Consider the following 25002-nt stretch of genomic DNA (forward strand, 5'->3'; position numbering starts at 1 on the left):
TAAAGCTTCTATACTCCTTCCCCCAGCAGAAGTATTTAAAATGCACAGAACATTTCCAATTTGAATTCCATAACTATCCATAATGCTTTCAGATGTGCTTTTTTTTCTTTTTTCTTTTCTTCAGTTGTCACCTGGGCACTTCCCCAAGCAGCTTCCTAAATCTCATCTCTATTTTTTGCCTGGTTGCTTCTCCAACCAACAAATCCCACCTCCTCAGGTTTACTCTCGAGAGGAGAAACAAGAAGTGCCCTGACACAAGTACTGAGACACTATCTCAGCAATGTTGATATCAGGCTTCACTAAGAGCTCAGGGCAGCCTGATACCTTGAGCTCCCACCCTTGTAACTCCCAGTTTCACCATTTCTTACTCTGCTCTTTTGTGGAGTCAGCAGCACACGTCCACAGACCAGAGATTACACCAAGCATTATTTCTACAACAGATCTCCCCCAAAGCCCATATTCTCAGGCAGAGCTCCCAGCAAGATTCATTCTTGTTTCCACAGCAGAATGCTGCTTTCCAAGACCAGTGGTTGCAAAAGTTTCTCCTTCATTCCATTTTGCTAGATGTTGCATCACTAGAGACACAACAGTTAGGACAACATCTGTAGGTCCTTTCTCCACCCATGAAAACCTGTGTATTTATCAATGTTATTGAAATGAATACATCCAGCTTCAAAAAAGAGGAGTATCTAAAAATTTTCTTTCAGCTCGGCTGGAAATGATAGCAATGATTCCCACTGCTCTGTTAACAAAAGTCATTCTGGTTTCTGTATCACAACCAAGAGTGAAGAGAAATACTTGACCTACCCACGCTCTGAAAGGCTGTAACACGTGTTCCATTGAATTTGTCCACACAGATGTTTCACATTCAGCAAATTTGCTCACATCCCCACAAAGAGACCCATTTTTGTTTCCTGCAAAAAGAAAAAAACATTGTCAGGATGAATCCTACAGCCCTGCTGCTAAGCCCCTATTATCCCCCTAAAGGAGTATAATCACTGTCATCAACTGCAAATGGAATTGGAGCACCTCTGTGCTGACCCCTCGTCATTCTGTGCCTTTAGATTCTTCCATCTCTTCAGCAATTTGTAATCCGTGGCTTTGTTTTGCCTCTCAGAAAAAACTTTGTGCAACAGAATTACCAAAAAGACACTTGGGCAGCTCAGATAAATGTTCCCTGGTCTTTATTTTTTTATTTTTTTTTATTATCCCATTCACTTAGTAAAAAATACGGTTTCACTTTCAAATAGCTTAATTAAGTAAGGCTGAAACAGTTGATATTGCTGTTTCCTAAGGTTTCACAAGTCTTTGGGATATTCCACCTCTATAGATTTTATTGCATAAAGAAAGATTTCCTGGATTAATGTGGGAAGTGATGCACTGTGCTATGCAGCGCAGTGGTTACCAAAAAAAACCCCCTCCATTCTGGTTATTTGGATGTTGCAGTTATGACACATCACTGAGGAACTGTAAGGATCAGATCACCAATGATAGCCTTCCCTATCACTATTCCCATATGAGGTTGGTCTGGAAGACACCCAGACAGCTCCAACGGGGACATTCTTCCTCCTGGCTCACAAGGCCCCAGGGATGGCCTCCAGCAGGAGTCTGGTGTAGAACCACACAATCAGTGAGGCTGGGAAAGACTACCATCAACCCACCCCCACCATGCCCACCATGCCATGTCAAACCTGGGACGAAGAACACTGCCTTGAACATGTTCTTCAAGCCCGAGGAAGAACAAAGCTTACAGAGGAAAGGAAGAGACTGAAGCACAGTCAGGTGCTCACAGGAGACAGAGAATTCAAGCAAGAGAAAGATCAGGCTGAAGACAACCCATGCTGCGAGGGTACAGAAAACAGGAGCACTTGTGATGGATGCCATGCTTTCAGAGGGGTAGGACATAAGAAAAAGTTACAGAATGGAATTTGGGGGTATAGGAAAACCAACTTCCAAACAAAATACCTTGTCTATTTAAGGCAACAGAACTTCTAGCCACACACTGTTTACAGATTGTTGATTTATGCAGCCTTAATTTCAATGTGTTTGAACCTCAGATGCTTCAGTCATATGCTCCTTGTTAGCAAGGTTAGCCTGCATGCTGATAAGCATCAATTCTTTATTTTTAACTTTACCAATTACCCTTCGGAAGGTTTAAAGGCAATTCTGATAATAAGGACAATTTCCATTATTTTTCAAACTTCTGTTTTCATTTTTTTTCATGGAGGGACTTAGCAATTTTTGCTCAAAGCTGCAGTTACAGTTCCCAGTCCTTTGGTGGGATTTGAGCATAGAGAATTACAAAAAAAAGGCAGTATCAGTAGGCATAGCTGCTCATTGCCTTGTCTGGTTGTGGCCACAGCTGCCTGCAGGGTATTGCCTGGGGCTGTGCGTGCTTTAAGCGCTCGTTGCCTCAGTGGGGATGCATGCCTTGCTGGCTGCCTCCTCCTCTTCACCAAACACTGCTCTGAAGGAAGCAAGCCCTCTGGTGAGCAGCCCCTCGCCTTTCCACTCATGCAATGCACAGCTGGGGCTTGAGGAAGAGTATTTTCTGTATGCTGTCCTCAGCTTCATCCTGCTTTTGAGCTCTAGCAGGAGTAGATTCAGCCACCATTAATAAAACACAGCTTACGAGTATATACAGACATTTATCTTCCTTCAAGAGCTGTGTTTTATTGACTGATTGTATCTACACAAGTGGAATGAAAGCACAAATACTATAAATCCCTCAAAGAACCATCTCCTAATGAAAATGGGTAAAAGGCAATTTCAGGAAAGATAACTTGCAGAATTAAGAGCCGGGAAATAAAAAGCAGGCTGAAATGTTAGCAATTCCCTGGCTTTCAGGTGCTGATACAGAACCATAGAATCACTAAGGTTGGAAAAGAGCATTAAGATCATCCACAGCCCAATCACCAACCCATCCCCACCATCTCTGGACACGCTCCAGGCCATCACAGTGTCTTTTTGGTAGTGAGGGTCCCAGCACTGAGCACAGCACTTGAGGTGCAGCCTCACCAGTGTCAGCATATGCCACAGCAGAGCACGTTCCAGCAGCAGCCATAGTTCTTAGTCTCTCTGAAATAGGCAGTTCCACATGTGGGACTCTGTAAATAGCTGCCACAGAATAAAACCAGTGTAATTCCCAAAGTCCCCCTCGCCTTCAGCTTCTCTGCCAAGCAAGCGAAGAGTCAACTGCCCTTCCCCCATGTGAATTTGCTGCTAGGCATTCCTTCTATTCAATAACTTGGTTTTTGAAGCGTTTAAAGACATTTCATACCCCAAACACCCATAGCCCCTGCCACGTTCAGCTAAATGTGAAGGACAAAGGAGATTGCACACTCATGGAGCATCTCCCCTCTTCTCACAGCCAGAGACATCTTGCAGGAATGTTCCTTTTCCACAGCCTGGTGATAAATCTTAGCAGGTCAGGTAAGAGCCAGTAGGGTGCTTTGCTTTCATATCTTAAACTATGTCCTGCAGTTCTTCAGAGATGAAGTAAACAGACATAAAACAAGCACTCTAAAATATTGTAACACCTATTCCAGAACACAAATCCCAGAGACAGAGGCTACCAAAATCAAAACAGCTGAGCAGAGAACACTTGAGACTCGTATGAGAAGAACACCTCGCTCATGCAACCAGGAGCTGTAACCCTGCAAGGCTTGGCAGCAGAGCAGCATGGGACTGGTCTGAACACAGCCAGGGGGTCAAGGAGCTGCTGAATACATCTCCAAATGATTATGCACGGCTTTGCATCCGATGCTTCACCTGTCATATTGTTTCTCCAGTCAGCAGAGATGGGAGGACAAGGAGGAGACCCCCACCCTGAGCGGGCTGCGAGCCTCTTAAATTCCAGCTGGAAGCTGCTGTGCCACCCAAACCAGCATTTCACATGGACTGAAGTTACCATGGAAACAGTGTCCTATATAGGTCATCCAGTCCCTCCCCAGGCCCCCCGCTGCAGCTTGAGATCCTGCTCAGCCCGGCGTTAGAGCAGCTTGCGATGCTGCTCGAGGTGACTCACATCTGCAGCAGCTCCGTGTGCTGCACACAGTGCAGATGTGGGCTGCAAAGGTACCCGAGGTGACTTCTTAAAGAACAACTCACTCACAGCTGGGCTGTGCAACATCACCACCATTAATGCTTTTTCTCAGCAATAATCCTCAACATACGTAATCATAACATTGTTTAGGTAGGAAAGGCCACAAAGATCATCGAGCCCAACCATCAACACAGCCCTACTGTGCCCACGTCCCTCAGTGCCACATCCCCATGGCTCTGGGACTCCCCCAGGTGACCCCACTGGTCCCTGGGCAGCTGTGCCACTGCCTCACTGCTCTTTGGGAGAAGGAATTGTTCCTAACAGCCAGCCTGAACCTCCCTGGCACAATGTGAGGCCATTACCTCATGCTCTATCAAGTGTGACAAATTGCATCTCTCCACGTGGGCACAGTGGAGATGGGTTCAGGGTTGGACTTGGTGATCTTTTCTACCTTGGATAATTCTATGAACCTGTGTAGGAGAACCTGCTTGGAGAAGATATGGCCTCCACCAGGGAGTTTCCAGCTCAGGCAAAACTTAATTCTTTGCTTGAAATGACCCCATCAAGTGCCTTCCAAACAAGGAAAGGCAGCAAGCCCATAAAGCAAGAAATAAAACAAAATCCTAATAGAATAATCAAATTATCCTTCCTATATGAGGAGAGAAAGGAGGAGGAACGAGATTATTTCTATTTTTAAATACTTGTGAAGAGCTCAGATGCTACAGTGGCCATGATAGTGGTAAGGAAATGGCTGGCAGCTGGCTCAGCAAGGCAGCTATAAATAATGCATTACATCTCCAGATCTGTAGTTAATTTTCCAATATGTATGTTCCAACTAGCCCGGACATTCTGTTCTTTCACATGTATGTATTAATTATATAATGACATATAGCACGTTAGCATCAGCTACGTGTTTATATAATACAGTTATAGGTATTTTTTTTTATATGTGTATCCCCAAAGCCCTCCCCACTTTTTCTGGATATGCACTTTGCCATGAGCTAAGTTGTTCTCCACACTCTGAATAGGTGTCATTTATCATTAGAACCACAGCATCATCAAACCAACGGCTGGCTGGTGCTCGTGAAAGATCCTCTGCAGCTGTCATGAACTCAGTGGCTGTTAAACATGACTTCCTCCACCTCCACAGGCCACCCCGTGCTACCCAGTGTGTCCCTTACCTCGTACAGCTCTGTCCTGCAAGCCAGGATCCCCTTCTATGACTCCCTTCAGCTTTGCTTCAGCAGTAAGATGGTTGGCCAATCCAGGACCCTTGGCTGCATTCATTTTAGAAAATGTGTTGTTTGAAAGGCTTTTCAAAGGAACACGGACCTCTGTGAAGTCATTCCTACAAAGTCACCTTGTGCAGCATGCTGTCCAACGTGACTTATAGCTGTGTATAATCTGGCATGGGAAAAACAACAGCCAGTTTTATCATAAAAGTCCCAGAATTTGAATGCAAAGCTTCCCTCTGCAACCTAATTGCTTTTTAGAGATGTGTCATAGCCCCATAAAAAAATCACTTATGCATCTGTTCTGACTGCCCAGCAGTAATTTAATCCTACTTAGTGTCCAGAACCCAACTGTGAAGTACCACTTACTGAAACTGTAATCGGGCTGGGGGCTGTTCTTCAACATTATTTGCAGCTAGGCAATTTTTTTGAGGACAGGCTTTTTGAAGACTCAGTATCACCAAACTGCACCCTTGCAAAAAGAAAAGCTGAAGTCAGAAAGCGATCACAAAGAATACATTTTAAAATTGTCTTTGACGTGCGTGGGGTCAAGTGGCCCAACAGCAACACAAAAGCCATTTTGAAAAATTTAAAAGGTACATAGGGTACATAGGCTGATGTTTTAGTAACATGCACTTTCTCCAACCTTCTTAATTGATGACATACCCAAAACTGGGCTTTACCAGCATCGCAGCATCCATGGAATGAACACAGAACCAGACTCTTCAGTAGCACTGGGGGTAGCACAGGCTCAGCTTCATGAGGCAGTCGTTCTTTCTGCAGCTCCTGTGCAGGGCTGGTCTTTGTGATCGTGGAAGTTTGTGGATTCTTTCTCAACATGGACTATGAGCATTTCACAGCTTTGATTTCCTGATCTTTCAAAAAAAATCTCTGACATGGTGGGCATCAGCTTCCTGAGACAAACCACCAAGCCAGAATGGCACTGTCATGGAGAATGTGGTGGGGAAGGATAGGGACAGGCTGATGAGTTTCCTCTCTGTTAAACTCAAACATCATCAACAGCCCATAGAAGCAGCTGTGTCTTGCTGTGGAAAGGGGACAGTTTTAACACATGTGGGGGAAGCATCTCCACACTGGGGTCAGTGCCCAAGAGCACTACAGGAGACAGATGCTCCTGTACGGAAAATGAAGCACGACAGCATTCTTCAGGCAGAAGGCAGATGACATTATAGCCTCTATCAGAGCCTTCATTTCTTGATGCGTGCTGTAATTTAGTTCACCATCACTTTCTGACATGTGTTACAGCAGCTCTGTCCTCATTTTCCAAGTGCAGCACAGGACACAGGAGCCTGCTGAGGGACAGAGACATCCTTTACAGGATGGCTGCACAGCCAAGGAGGCTGTGGATGCCCCATCCCTGCAGGCACCCAACACCAGGCTGGATGTGGCTCTGGGCAGCCTGGCCTGGTGGTCAGTGACCCTGCACATAGCAGGGGGTTGGAACCAGATGAGCATTGTGGTCCTTTTGAACCCAGGCCATTCTATGATCCTCAAGCAGGGAAAGAGAGCCAGAGGCAACAGCTGGAATCCTAATGCCAAGTGTGGGTAAAATGTTGAGCAGTGCACTTAATGTTTCTTCAGGTCTCAGAGCCGTAGGAGAGGTCAGGAAGCTCAGGACAATGGGAAGCACTCACAAGACAATCCATATAGATAAAAGTAAGATTTCTGTACCTGATCTCCAAGAAAGATGTCAGTGAACACTGTTTCTCCCCAGAGGCTGAGTGGAACGAGACCCAAAGGCAGAGATCCCTGTGGCCAAGGACAGGCAGAGCTGCAGCACCAGCAGCATTCAGCCTTGCCAGCTTTACATTCCTCCATCACCTCAGAAGTAATTAAGTCAGGAGAGGTGTCACAGACTGTTATAACCAAGTCTTTCAGCCAGACATGGAGTTTACATGAGGGGAAGAACATCACAGAACAATTACTAACAAAGCCTGCAAGAAGTTCAGAGATGTACCCAATCATCCCTGTGTTTACACGCAGTGTCAAACAAACACACGCTTTGAGAATGGCAGTGTTTAGCTGCTCTTATGTTATAAGATACACTGTGTCTAGCTTGTTATGGAATAAAAACCTCCTGTTGGCTTTTTGGAAGATAAGCTTGCAACATGGATGAGCAGGGAGAGGAAGGAAGCAGCTGTCTGGAAGTCCACTCACCCACATGGTCCCATCACTGGAATCACTGCAAATGTCTGGCACAACTCCTCACATAGCTCCTTACAGCTCTTCCATGGCTAGGACAGGTAAAAATCAGATCCCAAAGACTTGGAATGAGGGCAGCTTAAGGTGGAATAGTGCTGGAAGGCACAAGGTGAGGAGATGGAGAAATGGAAGGGTTTGAAGATGCCACTTCCACCTCTCACTTGCTTCTCTGCACAAGTCCACAGCGTACCTCTGGGAAGTCACAGCAGGGGAGAGCAGAACAGGGAAATCAAATGTGAGCCTTTCTAATTAGAAATACCCCCTGATCTCTCTACAGTAGCACAAGGATCATTTTGCTACTGTTTTGGTCCAGTGTTCTTCATTCAACGCCTGACTTTAAGCTGAAAGCAAAAGCCACTCCAGCTTTCAGCTAAGTCAGCTCAAGACAGTTGTAAAGAAAAAGCCTGAGGTAAGACCTGCACAACAGGAGCTTATCCAGGTGGTTGGCATTTCAGACTTCAGCTATCATTCCTGCATATGCGTCATGAAGCCCGAAGTGCTCTAAGAGTTGCTCTATGGATCCTCTCTCCCCCCTGCTCTCTTTTGATGTACACACATTTTTTCTGCCAGCATTCTCTTTCAAAAGCAGCAATTCACGATTTTAAGGAAAAACTGCTGCAGAAAAGCTGTTTCTTTAGCTGTTCTCATTAGAACTCAAGCACGATTCAAGTGATCTGAGCCATCCAGAAGCCTCAGAACATACAGAATTCCCAATACTTTCCACCCTCTGCAAGAACAAAGACTGAAACTTGCACACAAACAGAAGACTGCAGACAAAGCATCTCTGCTGCCGCCTGGTGCCCAGCACACCCAGCCAGCCCCAGGAAGGCAAGGGCTGCACTTGGCTGCTGGGATGTGGCAGGATCACAGCAGCTGTCTCTGAGTGAAAGAATTAAAAACCAAAATGCTTGCAAAATTTAAGCCCAGAAGGCATAGGAAGCCATACAAATTAAGCTAAAATTTAGATAAATCAGATTTTTATCTTGTACGTCAACACGATTGGATCAGCCGTCATGAAGAATCAGCGCTGTGTTACCAGGCAAGCTTTTAGGAAGCTAAGGAAAAACTGGTGCAAACATACAGCAGGCTTCAGCATCACACCATCAGTTGCACTGCAGCTACCAAGGGAAACAAATAAAACAACAAAATTCACATAAAATAATCAGGCTTTAAGAGAGAATGCATAAGCTTATACGGCTGCTCAGAAAACACAAATTTCTGATTTTTAATTCAGAAGAGTAAAGATTAACAAATAACCCAAGGACAAAACTCCTCAATAAACAACTTTTTTGCTCTGTGTCAGCCAGCTAAGTAGTAAGACCAATAAACGCGGGACAAAACAGGGATAGAAGGCCTGGAAACCAGATTGAGGAGAGGATTGCACAGATAGAACTTGTCCTGCAGGCAATTCAGACAGGCACCCAGTACGATGAACGACCCAAGAGAACTGAAAGAGCTCTCCCACAACTCCATTCTCTTGGTGCTCCCATGATTGTGGGCATACACCCAGCAAATGCATTCTTCTGCCTTCATTTTGAGGTTTCTTATTCCCACCATGCCTTCCCTTGCTCGATGCATTCACCCCACTGCTTCTCCACTTAACGCCAGCCATACCAGCTGCTTCCTCTTCCATTCCTCGCCAGAACGGTCAGTCTGCAGGTAAATATGCTCTTTCTTTTCCCTCCCTTGCACTCCTGACCACCACCCAGAGCCATGCAGTCCTGCATGACTTTTCTGGCTCTCTCCTGGCAGCAGCTGCAGTGGAACAAGAGCATTTTCTTCGTTACAATAGGAAAAAAAGAAGAAAAATAAAGAACGTATGAATGAGAAAATATGAATGAGAAAACTTCCCCTCGATGTTTTTTGCCCTATGAAGTACAAAAAGCAGAACAAGAAGCCCGTTTACACTTCTGCTTTATTTCCCAATAGATTGTTTGCTATAAAATATGGTGCCAATATATTCAAATAGTAAAATATAGACAAACTGTGTGGTACCAATTTCTGCACATCTGTCTTTCGTGGGTTAGTTTCAGTGTATTCAGCTTCTATTCTTGTCCATCCTGACCAGATTTCTGAGGTTTCTTACTTTGGAAGTTGAAAACAAAAACCAGTTGACTGCAACCTGTTCAACTGTCCTCATGAACAACACATCTTATAGAATTACTGGAAAAATATCAATCAGGAATGGTTGAGGACATCTTTCTTATTGAAGAAAGTAGACCTGTTGCATTGACATATTAACATCCCTAAGCACTACTGCGAAGCTTTCCAGAAGCCTTACAACAGATGGTCTTGCCCTAAAAACAAGAGCTGCCATCCACTTTTCACAGTTCTCAGACCACTGGTTTGGATTCCAGGCTTACTGCGTGACATTTCCTTTCAGTTGATGGCAATCAAGAGTCTATTAAAAAGAATCACCTCCAACATGGTGCTGTTTCTCAAACCAGAAGGTGCCTTAAGTCAAAAATAGCCCTTCAAGAATGTTTATTCCTCACCACTGAAAATAGCATACAACACCCAAGAAAAGGAGCTGGGGAAGGCAACACTTTAAGACTGGCTCTCATCAATGTCTTTGTCTGGATCCATTTCTGCAGCTTCACTCTCCTGTTGCTGTTTCTTCCAGAGTTTAGCCATAGCAAGTAGTTTGAGATTAGGCTGATTGGCAGTATCTTCTGGGAAAATATAATCATAATATTCCTCCCAGCCAGCATCAGACTACAGGGAGAAAAAAGAACACCACAAAGCAGGTTTAATTTGCATGTTAATGTTAGCTATTAGCAGGTTTTTCTAATAAGCATAGAAATGAGATAAAATTAAAATCAATGTTTGTCAGGACACCCATAGCAGCTAAAACCAAGAAGCTGAATGGGTGCAACACGGTAATAAAAGTTTAGTCTAAAACTACCTTGAGCACTGGTATTTCATTCTGAATCAACTGCCCACCTGCCCCACCGAAGGGCAAGGAACTCAGCAGGATGTGTCTTCTGCTAATACTTTCCTTTAGTTACAGAAGTAATTGCAGTACACAGTTACAGCACCCATCACAGCCAGTTTTGAGCTCCAGACCCCAGTAGAGAGCCACCAAGGTTTCAGAAAGATTACTTGCATATTTTTTTCTTCTTACCCCATCTTCGGCCTGCAGCTTTCTCCTCTTCTTTATTTTTTCAGGCATAAGTTTTTCTATCCTCTCTTTAGTGCTATCAGTTCCAAACTCCTCTTCAAAGGTCTTCCAAGATTCCAGAAGCATGACTCTCTCCTCTTTCTCCTCACAGTTCCTCATTGCCTTATTAGCCTCTTCGTAAATCTGCCGGCACCTCGACAAGCTCTCCTCTTTCCCTGCAGATAGCTCAAACTGTGCAAAGCTGATCCATACCTGTGTTGGAAACAATCAAAAACCAAGCTGAAACTTCCACCTGGAATAGGTGAGTGATAAAGTGATAAAAGAAAACCAAGCAGCTAAAAAAAATAAGCACAAACAAACCAGAAGCATGCTTTTATAAGCAAATGCCTAGAAAATTCACATTTGTTTCAAGGATGTGAGATTTGCCTCATTTTAAGAGGAAAGAATACTTCTGTAGCAATCTCAACAAATTTCTACTGCTTGTTTTAGGTTATGATAGACCTGTCTGAACTTAGTCAAATCACAGCATCAAATTACACTGGAACAATAATCACAATGAATATTTGCAATATTTTAGCAAATTAAACCCCAAAGCTGCTCAGCAAGAAGAGGGCTGCTTTGCAAAGCTTCTACAAAGCTTTCCTTTTTTAAATGTGACACACCTGTTGTTACACAGAAGTTAAAAATGCCTGCATTACTAAAAGGTCAAAAACATGGGACTGAACTCCGGTCTTCAGTCAATTCCACAAAGTCATAGAATCATAGTCTACAAGTAGAGCCTAACAGTCAGGCAATCAAAGCAGTCAAATCTTTCCACCCAGCAGGGATCCAATTCAAGCCCTGTTCTGTGTTCTGGGTACCCATCCATACCTTGACATGTTGCGTGCGCTGAAGCAGCCTGCGGTAAAGGTTTCTTGTTTTCTCATACTCTTCTTGCTCTATTTCAAAGTCAATGTAGGATTTCCAAAGAACCTGTAAAACAGAAGTCCCTCCATATGTTCACAGCCTCCAGCAGCTCTGTGTTCAACACTGTACCACAGAAGTTCTTTAACAGAGGAGTGCAGATAAATATGAGCTTTGTAAAAATGAACTTCAGATAACCAAGTATTAATTAAGACCAAGTCACATGAAATCTTGTCCACATAATCTGTTTAGTTTACACTTGGAGGCGGGCATCTCCTGCCACATTTTATCATGGGTTTTATAGCCCTGCGTATCCTGCTAAGGAACAGATGCTCAATTAATGAGACAGATTAGGCCACTATTGTGAGCAGATCTGTTTGGGCTGTTAGATTATTGACGTTTTAATTAGTCCAACATCTGAAAATTAAGGTAAGATGTGAAATGCACCTTCCCCCCCTTACCTCTGGCATGTCCAGTCGAGGTTGGCTAATAGCCAGTTCATAAATGGCACGGGCTCTATCGATATCACCAAGAATGGTCTCTAGTTCAGCAAATTTAATCCACGACGTGCAGTTTTCTGGTGCAAACTCCAGGAATTTCTCATACAGCTTTCGACAACGATCAAATTCTCGCAACTGTAACTCCAGTTCAATATAACCCTTGAAAAGCTTGTTTTTCGGACATTTACCTATGGATGTTCCCTGTTAAGAAACAAGGAAACCACAAGCCACTTAAAGATCTTGCAAAAGTAACAAAGACCAACACTACTTCTAAATAACTTTGTTGTTCAATATTTGAACTAAAATGCTTTTTTGAGTAGAGTTTGGACCAGCATGAAATCCAATCGACGTCTGCATATGAGGAAAGCATCCATAAAGCATCAACAAGAACTGTGAAGCAGAAAACTTTCCAACTTGTTTTACTTTTAAATAACAATAATTTCTCATGAGCTGGGACTCACCATGGCTCAAACACACACTTCATCTTGCATCAGAAGATGAAGAAAACACACTAGCAGTCTGTACCAGCCTTCCAGTTGAGGAGTTACCACACGTGATGTTAAACAAAGTCAAAAGAAACCGCCTCCTGGAGCATTATCCACACTGCCTGCTTGCTGATTTACAGTAAAGGATGGACAGAGAAGAATATGAAAAACAAATACTGCTGCTTTGATACGCTTCAGCATCTGAAGAAAACTACCTGTCCTCAGCCACAAGTGCCAAACCAGGAGAAAGCTATTCATGATTTCTGGTTTGGGAAGCTTTCAAAGTAATAGTTAAGACTGGGCACATCTGCAATAGAGAATACCAGAATCATTTAGATCTGAAGAGATGTCTAAGATCACCAAGGTAACCTAGCTTTCCTCTTCTGCATGATGACAGCACACTGCCTAGATACCCTTCTGCAGGAACGAAGCTGGAGGTGGTTCAGAGCAAACAAAAGCAAGGTAACTTCCTGCCAAATCTAGGTCCAATTCACAGAAAGACTATGGCTTCATCTACAAAATCTAGTTTCAAAAATAATTCAAAGTAGCACACTACAAAAAACTGCCAAATTAAACAACAATAGAAAAAAGACCAGCAAAAGACAAGTCTAAAATAAAGTGAAGGAACTATTTCAACAGAGACTAAAGTAGCCTTTCTAGAATGGAAATCAAATCAAGCTAGAACTACAGCATGTTTCAAGACAGATGGTTGCCTTCTCCTGCAGGGAGATTTTAAGATTTCTCATTTAATCCCTCTGCTTTGCTTTTTTTTCTGGGCAAAGGCAGGAGTCCAGCTCAACAAACACAGCTTTACTAGCATGTTGGAGGGTAAACTTAGTCCGCTGCTGTCACTCAGCTTATTCAGAGTATCTGAACTGCAGGGAAACAATTTCTGGTGCCAAAACATATTCCATCATTTTCTGACATGGCGGGGAAATTTGTACAGAAGCTCCTGCACCTGCACAAAGCCCCCCATGATTGCTTCTATCAACAATCAAGTAGCTTGGACTCAAATGTTATTAAGTGTGAATGTCTAAGAATCAAAAACTCCTATTTATTTAGATTTTTAAAGAGCAACTGCTAATACAGGCATCATTTAAACAAACCTGCAGTGGTTAGAATTCTTTTAAGTGCACTAAGCTGATTTGTACTCTTGTATTTAGATGCACCTTTTGCCAGCAGAAACAGGAAAGCTGCATTCATCTCAGCCTGTGGCTAATTCATCATACCAAGCTATACTGCTTCTTAAATCATACATGACAGTAAATGCTGGTCCCTGCAGATTTCTAGGAAGCTTTATTTAAGTGGATTAAAAACAGCAATTTACGAAGGACGATTTTTAAGACCTTTTAATGCTATTCCCTAGTTAATATTAGTTAGGGAAATCAATTACAGAATTAACCAAAGCTTACCAAAGCTCTTCTAGCAAGTGGAAGATTTTTCTGTCTTATTTCAAACTGTGCATACAGCAGCCATATTTTGGCAAATGTAAACTGAAAGAAAAAGAACAACGTGATGCATGGGTTGGAAGCTCAGTAAATAATTTTACATGTGTTCTTTACAAAACATCACTATCCACATATGAACTCACATTATCAATACTGCAGTTAGTTGTGTTTGACTTCAGTGTTTTTCTGTTGGAAAAGTGAGAATTTGTGACCCAAAGCAACCTCTACATCAGGGTAATTTACTCCCCTATAGAAGCGAAATAAAAACAGCCAGGACAGAAATCTTTTCAAGCAAATAAATTATTTCACCAATCAACTGATTGGCTGACTCCATCAGCTATGGGGGATATACACCCTCACGACAGTTTATGAAATGCACCTTCCTCAGTGGGCACCATGCAATCAACTACAAAGTCACTATAAAAGGCAGCAACCTTCTGTAAAATTGAGCAACAAATATTTTATAGAGACTACAGGCAACGAGGCTGAGAACAGCTAGGAAAGGATCAGCCTTTCTAAGAAGGAAAACAAACAAAGGAAAGAAGAGAGAAGATGTTCTCTACTATTAAACAGTACTAAATTATTCTCTGTGTAGGTGGTGTTTCAGCTTTTTATAGCACTCCTGGTGATTTGGAAATGCTGATCAAACACTGGTTTCATGCCTATACAAGGAAATCTGACACTGATGTGTGGCCTGCTGTTTTCCCATTGACTACGCAAACTGCAGTTCTCTAATTCCTGTGCTTACAGGGAAAATACAACCAATTTCAGAAGATCAACTTTGCGAAAGTAGAAGAGAGCCCCCATAAATCTTGGATAAGCAACTCCCTTGCTTGTGAGCAGCTATGCAATAATGCATCAGCAGCTTTTTGGAGAGGCCTTTACATCTCAGCCTTGCAGCCCTCCCTGCGCTTAACTAAAGACAATTTAAGGGGCTTCTGAACCAGTGATTGGAGAAAGAAATTAAGGAATCTGGATCTTACAGTTTACAACATGAGCCTTTATATGAACTGCTGGAGGAGCCATACCTTCTTGTGTGGAAGGAGCTCAATACAGGCCTGATAAACTTGCCTGGTTCGCTCCGGATCCTGAAAGAAAAGGCAAAATTAAACAAAAAGTCAAGTTCTTCATTCACTACTCAGATTACACAACAGTAATGACACCATTTTGAATTGCACAATGATTGTCACACTGTAGAACAGTGTTTTTTAAGCACAGGAGTTTAGAATCATGTTTACCTAAAAATATGTATGTATGCATGTGTATGCACAATTCAAAGATGGTAAATTCTGAGGGTCAATGATGGTCTTTTTTGAAGAAAAAAAAAAAAACCTCATTAAGAATGAGCCAATAAAACCATCAGTGCTGTCAGTTAGGGCAAAAAAAGGTTTTGTTTTTTTTTCCAGGACACTGAACAGCTATACTGAACTATGACTTTATGACATCAAATGCAGCTGTGAGACAGGACTGGTAACACCACAAAGCCTCAGAAGGTAACTGTACCAAGAACTTGACTGCTTCACAGAACAGCTTCACCAATAGTTCTGTTATACTACTTGTACTGCTGCTGTATTTGTAATACTGTGATACCTAACTGATAAAAACCAGAAGAAATAACTACACTATTTATTATATATCATTTGTACCAGTATTGGCACAAGTTCAGGCAACAGTCTGGAAAAGGAAATTCAGATGGAGCTAGAAAGAGCTGGTTTTGCTTTTATCAGTCAGTTTCTACATGCATTGGGGCAAAACAAATGCTTTTCTCCTCATACAAGGGAAGGACTATTTCACACAAAATAGACCGTATTATAGGGGGAAAATGCTGAAATAGCAAACCCTGTGGCTAATGACATAAAACAAATCAGATTGTTGTTGCTGCTCTCAGATCTCTACAGGTACCTGCAGCTACTTTGTGTAAGAAAAGCACTTCAGAAAGAAAAAAAGTGAGTTCTTCCTACTTGCCTTTGCCTCCAGCTCTTCATATAAGGCATAGTTAATCCAGAGATAGATGTATCTCTTCCAGTATCTCTTCTCTTGGATGGGGGGAACGTTAGCAATGGCTCTTTCATACACTTCTCGGACAGTCTCTGCATCAGCATCACTTTCAACTAACCTCAAGTAGTCAAACCACGCATCATAATTATGTGGATTTGCCTTCCAGAAAGATGGGAGTAGAGAAATAGGAAAGAAACTTAATTAACTGCAAATTACAAAACTTTTCCCTTTATTTAGTTTTTATTCAGAATTTCCCCTTTAGAACTAGTCACTGCAATACCAGCAAAAACTGCCTCAAGTATGCTTAAGCCAGAGCTTTGGAAGGGAGGTGGGTTAAAAGTGTCTTCACTTCCACGATGAGCCCAGGGAATATTTGTAATACATACCTTCACTTCCTCTTCATACTGGAATCTTCTCTTGCTGACAATGATGTCTTCAATACCCCTTCTGTCTCCAAACTTCTTCTCAAAGATTGTGTAATTTTTGAAGAGATTCTGAGCATCCTGTTTTGGAATTCTATCCAAGGCATACTTGTAGATCACCCTTACTCTTTCAAACTGAAAATATTAAATATTACTTGAATTGTATTTGGAATGCAACTACTATCTCATAATGTATGTTTTAGTATCTCACTGATCTTTTACAGTGTTTAACGCAAATGATCTTTTCAGGACAGGACTAACACAGATCTCCCTGGAGGGTAATACTGAAGAGAAACAAACAAAGAAGAAAAATCTGTTAATACCAAAATTTACTATCACTTACTCATTTACAGGTTTGGAATAATTAAAGTATTTTTATGAGTCTGTAGTTTGGGGTTTACAGAATGCTCTAAATTGCTTAATTGCAAAATTATGGCTAACAGAGCTTTTATTTTGTATTATGCATGCAATTGATCTACAGTCTCATGCTATAGGACACGTATGAGATTGAATGGCACTACTCTGAGCCTTGGGAGATTTGGCACTTATTTTTCTTAGAACATATTTCCTCAAGGTCACCAAAAGCCAAATGTAAGCTAAGCAAAAGATTGATTCCTTAACTCAGACTACGTAAGACCACAATGCTGTTGGAAAACACAAGTATCGAAGTGCATGTTAAGGGACCTTGAGTTTGATACTGAGAAAGAAATGTTATGGAGGTGGTTAGTATCAGCCTGATGTAAGAAAACCTTACTTCTTTCTGGTTCTCTTCAAACTTCGCAAAAGCCACATACAAGTGCTCATCCATATGCTCCTCTCCAAAGAACTCCACTGCCCGCTCATATACTTTCCTTGCATGAGCAAAATAACAGTGCTTCTCTTCAAAGCGGGCATACTTGATCCAGTTTTTCACATCAGGATGGACAATAACGAGTAGAGCTTTGTTAAAGAAACAGCAGGAGTTGAACTGAATCTCTTAAATCGCATCCTTCCCAGTGAGCACAGAGAAGACCACTCCTAAGAACAACATATGCAAGTAACACAACTGGGAAGGAGACATTAAGCACCTCCTGCCATGCAAAGGTACCACGTTGAGTACTGTGATGTATAATCAAAGAACAGTAGGATGTTATAATCACAAAATAAACAAGACAGTCAGGCAAAGCAGACTATGATAACAAAAGAGAATAAATAGAAGCCTTACCCCCTATCCTGGGCTCACCCACAAAACACCAGCAGAGGCAATCTCCAGCAGAGCTCCTTCCCCACTGGCAGCCAGCTCTTCAATAGCTCTAGGAGGGCTGCAACCAGGCTCCACCCTATCAGCAGCACGGGTGAATTGCCTTCAGCTGTGCTCCTCTGGCTGACTCATGGCTCACCTCAGGTGCTCAATCAGAGGTTCAGGCCGTGGCTCAGCAGTTCCCATACATGTGAACCCAAATTTTAATAAAAGGAATAAAAGTCAGGCAAGAGTCAGGCAGAAGGCTAGGAAGGAGAAAACTGGAACAAATTATGCCTACAAAATAGTCTAGAGGCAGTGGTGCTGCTAAGTGCTCCCTGTTGTAGCAGAATCCGTACATTTAACTGCATTTGGAGACATCTGTTTAAACACATGTTTAAGACCTACTGCTGGCTCTCAGTATGGTGGCTAACTCCCAGCACATCACAGTAAAAAGGAGCTGGTGTAGAGTAGGGACAAAAGGAAGAGTTCACGCCTCAGTTTGGCTAGGAGTCCCAACACACTAAAAAGGATATATCTTTCATAAATGGTACGTGCCCTATCCACCTCCTTGTATCTCAGCTCGAAGTTAATATAGGAATGCCAAGCTTGCTCCTCTGGTTGCCATTCCATCCAGCGTTCAAACACCTGACGTGATCCAGCAACGTTCCCCAGCATCTCTTCCATGTAAGTGTACTTATACCTTAGAAAACAAGATCTAGTGTTTACAAGCATTTAGTAAATACAAATTACAATGATTTTTCAAGTGCTTAATAAGAGCATCACTGGCACTTCTACCATGTATTTCCCAGAATATGCTCCAGAAATGCCTGTAGATACTGCTGTGACTGGCAGCATGCACATACACAAGCATCCTTCTCTGCAACAGCCTTCTCATCCCCTAACTACACAACCTTTCAAAAATTCAGCTTTTACATTCTTGGGAATCAGCCTAAAGATCTGCAGAAAGAGAATACAATACACTTCTAGTGATAGAGATATAAAAATGACCAATCCTCTCTGGGGTAAAAGCAATGCTCCATCCTCTGTAAACATACCAGAATTGGTTCACCCTGGGGAGGGTGGTAATAGCTCGATCCCAGATGTTTCGGGCATGATTAACCTGGCGGTTCTTCATTTCCATTTCTGCATATTTCAGCCAAAGGGTGACATTTCTGTAGTCTACATCTAAAGCACGCTCGTAAATGGAACGGGCCCTGGAAAGAGAAGCTGTGCTTATTAACGTGCCTCTAAAACACTGACAGCATTTGTCAGCCTGTGCCTTAAGAGGTTTATAAGAGATCTACAGCCATAACATAGTTACCTCTGTATTTCTTTTAAGCTTTCTTCCCATTGCGCGTACTTTATCCAGTTGCTGATAACAGTTCTGTTTTTTCTTATGTTATCTTCGAAAGTCTGAGGAGAAAGTTATTTCTGTAAGTACAAACATCCTCAGTGCAGACTAATCTTCATATAAACAATTTACAGGCTATTAGAAGAATTATGTGTTACATGTTGTAGTAACAATAGCTACTCAATACAACGCTTTCTAAAAACTGCATAGCAGAGCAGCTAGAAATGTTGACTGTCATACAGATAAGGACTACATTCAAGTTTCTGCAAGTGGATACCTGGATTACTAATGGGATAATGTATAATCAAAGAATATCAGGATGTTATAATCACAAAAAAAACCCCAAGAGAGTTAGGCAAAGCAGACCATGATAACAAAGGAGAATAAATAGAAGGCTTACCCCTATCCTGGGCTCACCCACAAAACTCCAGCAGAGCTCCTTCCCCACTGGCAGCCAGCTCTTCAATAGCTCTAGGAGGGCTGCAGCCAGGCTCCACCCTTCCAGCAGCACGGGTGAATTGCCTTCAGCTGTGCTCCTCTGGCTGACTCATGGCTCGCCTCAGGTGATCAATCAGAGGTTCAGCCGTAGCTCAGCAGTTCCCATACAGATAATAACCAACTATGCTAAAACTACTTTCTTATTTACAATTTTTTTCCAGTCTCCTGTTTAACTGTTTCAATAGCAATAGCTGAAAAGATGGAATCTTATCATTGTACAATCCTGAATATATCGGTATGCACCAGCAGGAGTTTGCTCTGACATGTTTGTAACATTCTATGGTTTTCTTTAATCTTATGATTATTCCCTGGATTTAATATTCTGGCATCAAATGTCCAAGGTAATTTTCACTGTTCAGTGCAATGGTGACAGTATCTCCAGTGCTGCATTTGGCTGTCAGGATCACAGTCAAATATGGTTTAACAAAGGTAACATGCAGTGGCTTGCCATCCATACAAGAGATTAAAAAATAACCTTAAGAACAACAACAACAACCTGTCTTTAGATATTGGCTGCATCTGAAAAATAACTGAGTAATTCTAGTTGAAAACATTTCAAGTTCACCGTTAAGAATACACTTGCTCTACTTTCTTTTGATCCAGGACAGAAATTATTGAAGAAAAATGCAGAAGAAAACTGTAGTTAAGTTTGCACAAAGCAGCTCTTATTTAAAGAAAGGAAAATATAAATATCTATCTGAAATCTCACAGGTAGAACGTTTTGGTTTTTTTTCTAGACAATCACCAAACCATAAACACATCTACTGTAGAAATTATTTCTAATGTGTGCCCCACAAAGCATAACAAGGACAGAAATAACACTTGCAAAAGTAGTATGGTTCTATGCCTTTTTAACTGTAAACAGTTGAGATGGAAAAACTACCAGCATCAGCAAAGACTGCTGATGTTATGTCATACTGGCACGATATCAGTGGTGAATAAGAAACTGCATATAGATCATGCATATAATTACCTTTGCAATGCCCCAAACATATCGAATGCAGAGATCTGGTATCATGCCTATTACCAAGTTTTGTTAAACAACATACTTTTATAACTTGCTTTTTGCATGAAAATAACACATTTTCTATGAAAAGTGCGTTTTTTTTTTTAAGAATTATTAACCTAAAAACTGAGCAAGTAATAACACAAAGAACACCTTGTTCATATTACAAAATATCGGATTTTAGCACTTTATAGAAGGGTAAAACTTGGGCTTTTTTTTCCCTTTACCTTCCTTTTCCGTAGCTTATAGTCATTTAGCTCTTCAACATCTGTGATCTTCTGCTGAGGAGGTGGTGGAAGAAGCTCGAGCTCTCTCTCCTTTGCTTCTCTTAAAAGCTGCTCTGCTGTGATTTGAACTTCTGCAGGCGCTTTGTTTTTCACCTGTAAAGCAAGGGCATTTGGTTTGCTTTCCCTTTTCAACGCAAAACTAAAAAACCCATCAGGATGAGTTTGGTCCAGCGGCTTCCCACGTGAAGCATCTACTGAAAAATGACTTGGAGGCTCCTGAGAGAAAGGACGGGCACCACAGTAACTGCCCAGTAACAATGAGATCAGCATCAGGAGATCAGGAAGCTCACTGAGAATCATAGAATCGTTAAGATTGGAAATAAACAATAAGATCACCAAGCTTAACCACCAACCCATCCTCACTGTTCCCACTGCCCACGTCCCTCAGTGCCACATCCCAGGGCTCTGGGACTCCTCCAGGTGACCCCACCGCTCCCTGGGCAGCTGTGTCAGTGCAGAATCACTTCTGGAGAAGGAATTGTTCCTAGCAGCCAATCCGAACCTCCCCTGGCACAACGTGAGGCCATCCCCTCTCGTCCTATGGCCGTTCCCTGCCAGCAGAGGCCGACCCCGCCTCACACAGCCTCCTTTCAGGGGGTTGCAGAGCCATAGGTCTGCCCTGAGCCTCCTCTTCTCCACACCGAACAGCCCCGGTTCCTCAGCCGCTCCCCATCACACTTGTGCTCCAGACCCCTCACTGGGAGCCGCCCCACCAGGCCGCTCCAAGACCCAGAGAAGCGCAGGGCCCAGGGCAGCCACCCGCTCCAATCACACACCCCGCCTCGCCTTCACACAACCCGGCAGCACCCACACAGCGGCCACAACCACCACCACCACCCACCTTGGCCACTTTGGGGATGCGCTGCTTGCCGGCCGCCGTAGACGCCATCTTGTCGTCTCTCCGCTCCGGCTCCGCCCAGCGACCTGTGACCTCACGTAGCGGCGGCGCGCGCGGTTGCCGTAGTAACGGCAGCGCGTCCCGGTAGCGGCGGTGCCGAGCGGGGCCGAGCGCAGCTGAGCGCCGTCTGTCGCCGCTCCGCGTTGCCGGGTAACGGAGCGGTGAGTGCCGGGCACGACCTGCAGACCCTCAGGCTCCTCTTTCCCCTCCGGCTTAGTCCGCGAATGGCGCCCCCTTGCGGCTCGGAGGACACGGATGGAGCGGTGCGGCTGGGCTGGCGGTTGGACCTGCTGATCTTAGCGGTCTTTTCCCGCCTTAACGATTGTGGCACTGTGTGATTGCGGCAGGGTCTGCCAGAACCAGCAGTGTTTTCCTTCTTTTTATTGCAGTTGCCGAGATGACGACGATAACCTCTTCGAGAGGACGTACAGAAGTGGTCCGTCCCAGAAGGACAGAGGCACACGATGCTTCTGCTTTTGCCAGCCTCTTCACCTGTGTCACAGAAGACATTTTTGGAAGGATTGACGTGGCGTACCTTTTGTAAGTACCTGTGCTTTTGGGGTTTGTCTTGCTGTTCTCGAAGGAAACTTGAAGGAATTCCGTTCTATTCAATATGCCAGAAAGCACTTTGAGCTTTGATGTGGTGTGGCGTAATGACTGCTCATGCCCTTCACAAAAAGGGAAAGGAAATCTGTTTTCACCTTTTTTCTGCTTCACATGTACAAGACTTTGTGCAAGCTTGAATCCCCACAGTTGGTACAGTGGAGAGGATTTGGCTTCACACAACTTCCTCTTTGTTAAAGTTGGGATGAAATATTCTTGGCTGCTATCAGGTGAAACCAGGAGGATCCAGCAGGAGCTGTCAGCACCTGGCTCCATCTAATGGATTCCTTTTTGTCCACTGCAGAGTGGTAGAACAGAGGGCATGGAGTAGGGGTTTTAATCACTTTTTGGTCACAGTTTTTCTCTTTTCTTTTCTTGTGTATATCTAAATCTTTGTCTTTTTTTCACTACTGAAAGGGAACATTTCCTGCCCGCCAGCTGCCATCACATGGATGGAGGATATTGTGTATCTGTATCCTGCTGCTTCCATGGCAAAACCTTCAGAGAAGTGGCTGGTGGCAGAAGTCTTCTGTTACTGGAGTTAACACAGAAAGTGTTGATCATTTCATCTTTCTATGAAGTGATGAATGACAGATAGAGACAAACTGTGTGAAATACCACTAGGCCAATGTAGGCTTTTTCCACTTGTCCAAATACCTCAGATACCAACTATCTGAGGAAAAACAGATGTATGAAGAAAAATATGAAGACAAAACACTTAGATGCTAAATATGTAGTAGTTCATAGAATCATAGAATAAATCATAGAATGGCCTGGGTTGCAAAGGACCACATCCAGTTCCAACCCCCTGCTATGTGCAGGTCACCAACCAGCAGCCCAGGCTGCCCAGAGCCACATCCAACCTGGCCTTGAGTGCCTGCAGGGATGGGGCATCCACAGCCTCCCTGGGCAACCTGTGCCAGTGCCTCACCACCCTCTGTGTGAAAAACTTCCTCCTGATATCCAACCTAAACCTCCCCTGTCTCAGGTTAAAACCAGTCCTCCTTGTCCTATCTCTATCCACCTTTGTAAACAGCCATTAAATGCAGGATTTGAAAAATCATGTGAGCTATTATAGTAACAGAATCAAATAACTAGAAATTGTTAGAAATTGAAACAGTAATGTCCAAGGTAGGATGTGGGTAATAAAGTTTGATTGAGCCTGACCCTTGCAGCACTTTTAAGCATGGCGACATTATAACAAGCTGAGTTATAAACAGTAGTGTTACTCATGGTAGGTGAGTACATGCACATGTAGAGTTTGAGTGTGGGAAACTTGAAAACAGAGAGAAAGAAAGATGATTGAAAGAAGCTCTTCAGTAATATTTCTAGTGATTTTTCCTTTTTCTATTTCCAAACAATAATTTATTAGGGAGGGAAGGGGATGAAAATTTGAAGAGAAGGAGAAAATAGTACAAAACTTACTTTATAAAGAGGTCCCTTCCTCTGCAAAAATGCCAGTGATGTGAAGGCACAAACCACAAACATTTGTAAACACTGTAGAAATACTGAAGAATTTTGTTAATTGCATGTATATTTCAAGAGCTGAGACATGCAAGAGGCTTGTCTTTGAAGAAGTTGTTCACATACACACGTATGAAAAACACAACAACAAACAGAAAACCCTCTCACTTTTGCTAAATAGTTAAATCTACAAAACCTGATGGTTAAGTGTAAATCTCCCATGCGCTTTCTTCAAATTCTGCAAAATGAAATTGTTTTTACAGAGAAAAATCAACTTTTGCTCTGACACTCTGCAATGAGAAGAATGAGGCTATAGCCCACGCCATCTTTCTTGACTATCCAAATTGGAATATCACTGATCAGTCCGACTGGGAATCATTCTTAAATAAAAACTATGTTAACAACAAATGCACTGTAAGTAAATTGTATTATTTTAGTTGATTTTTTTTTTTCCTCAGATAAAGTTCATCTATAAGAAATATGCGTAGGCATCTAAAATCTCTTTCTGGTGGAGCTGATGATTCAAGCTGAGGAAGGTGATGGTCAGGTTCCTTAGCAAACCATCAAGAAGTTCACGAGTACCTGTGCTTATGCCATTATAGTGACATAAGATAACTGTCATCCTGGCAGAGGCCAGTAGGGAATGCAAGTTCTTTGCCAGATAAGAGCAAAACATCTCTAATGTATTGCACAGTCAATGGGAGCAGCATGAGCTATTGCTGTTGTTACCATTTTTCATTCAAAAACCTACCCAGCTCTGGTGCTGTCTAGCAGAGCTTTTATGCAGGAGGCCTTGCTGTGATGTCTGTGATGTTCCCTTCCTGAACTGAAGTTCTCTTTTCTTACCTTTTGGAATCAAGTTTTGCTGTTTTACAAGATGGAATCCAAATTTAAGGGATGGGGAGCACATTGCCCTTTGAAGGATGGTTAATCACACTGAGTACAGGACTGTGCTGACACGAGAGACTTGATTGTGGAGTGACCTTGTTTAGTGTTGGTGTGGAGATGGCTGCACTCTGTTCTATATGGTGCCCATTTTCACACAGGCTCCTCAGTCAAGTTTGTGAATTACCCTTTAGTACAACTAGAAATAGGTGCTTAGAGGTTCTGCATTTGAATGCTGTCCATCCTTCAGTCCATCCAGGAACTGGATCATCCTGTGATTGCTGAGAAATGGTAGAAAATGTTGACTGTAAACATTCAAAAGCTAGCAGCCAGTATTGGCAGCGCTGAAATCATCTCCAGACAGTTCATCAGTTTTCCAGTGTTGTTCTGGGCATTATTAAGCAATGGCTT

General features: G+C 42.8%; 2 protein-coding genes across 2 annotated transcripts in view; one reads left to right on the top strand and one right to left on the bottom strand.

The window, feature by feature from the left end:
- Positions 1-9397: 9397 nt before the first annotated feature.
- Positions 9398-21662, bottom strand: CRNKL1 (crooked neck pre-mRNA splicing factor 1). The gene is made up of 14 exons (XM_042824113.1): positions 21583-21662; positions 20682-20834; positions 18921-19012; positions 18655-18813; positions 18133-18299; positions 17132-17310; positions 16342-16512; positions 15923-16114; positions 14986-15045; positions 13922-14002; positions 11986-12225; positions 11492-11593; positions 10625-10873; positions 9398-10215 (listed from the first exon to the last, which is right to left on the bottom strand). The coding sequence occupies exons 1-14, from the start codon at positions 21628-21630 to the stop codon at positions 10048-10050; spliced, it is 2061 nt and encodes a 686-aa protein (XP_042680047.1). The 5' UTR covers positions 21631-21662; the 3' UTR covers positions 9398-10047.
- Positions 21663-22036: 374 nt separating this feature from the next.
- Positions 22037-25002, top strand: part of CFAP61 (cilia and flagella associated protein 61) — a 90178-nt gene continuing 87212 nt past the window's right edge. Inside the window, 2 exon segments of the mRNA XM_042820850.1 lie at positions 22037-22179; positions 23970-24120. Of these exon segments, the coding sequence (XP_042676784.1) occupies positions 22037-22179; positions 23970-24120 (294 nt within the window).

Source organism: Centrocercus urophasianus, unplaced genomic scaffold (assembly GCF_019232065.1).
Source record: "Centrocercus urophasianus isolate 14NV4802_14NV808 unplaced genomic scaffold, USGS_Curo_1.0 seq_10, whole genome shotgun sequence".
NCBI classification, from domain to species: Eukaryota; Metazoa; Chordata; class Aves; order Galliformes; family Phasianidae; genus Centrocercus; species Centrocercus urophasianus.

Bases quoted from the DNA above. Each gene is read 5' to 3' on its own strand.
- CRNKL1 (XM_042824113.1), bottom strand. From the start codon at position 21,630: ATGGCGTCTACGGCGGCCGGCAAGCAGCGCATCCCCAAAGTGGCCAAG. The intron at 14,003-14,985 runs GTATGGCTCCTC...TTTTTCTTTCAG, and splicing joins AGCTCCTTCCACACAAGAAG to TTTACATTTGCCAAAATATG. The intron at 12,226-13,921 runs GTAAGCTTTGGT...GTTTCTTAACAG, and splicing joins CACTTGCTAGAAGAGCTTTG to GGAACATCCATAGGTAAATG.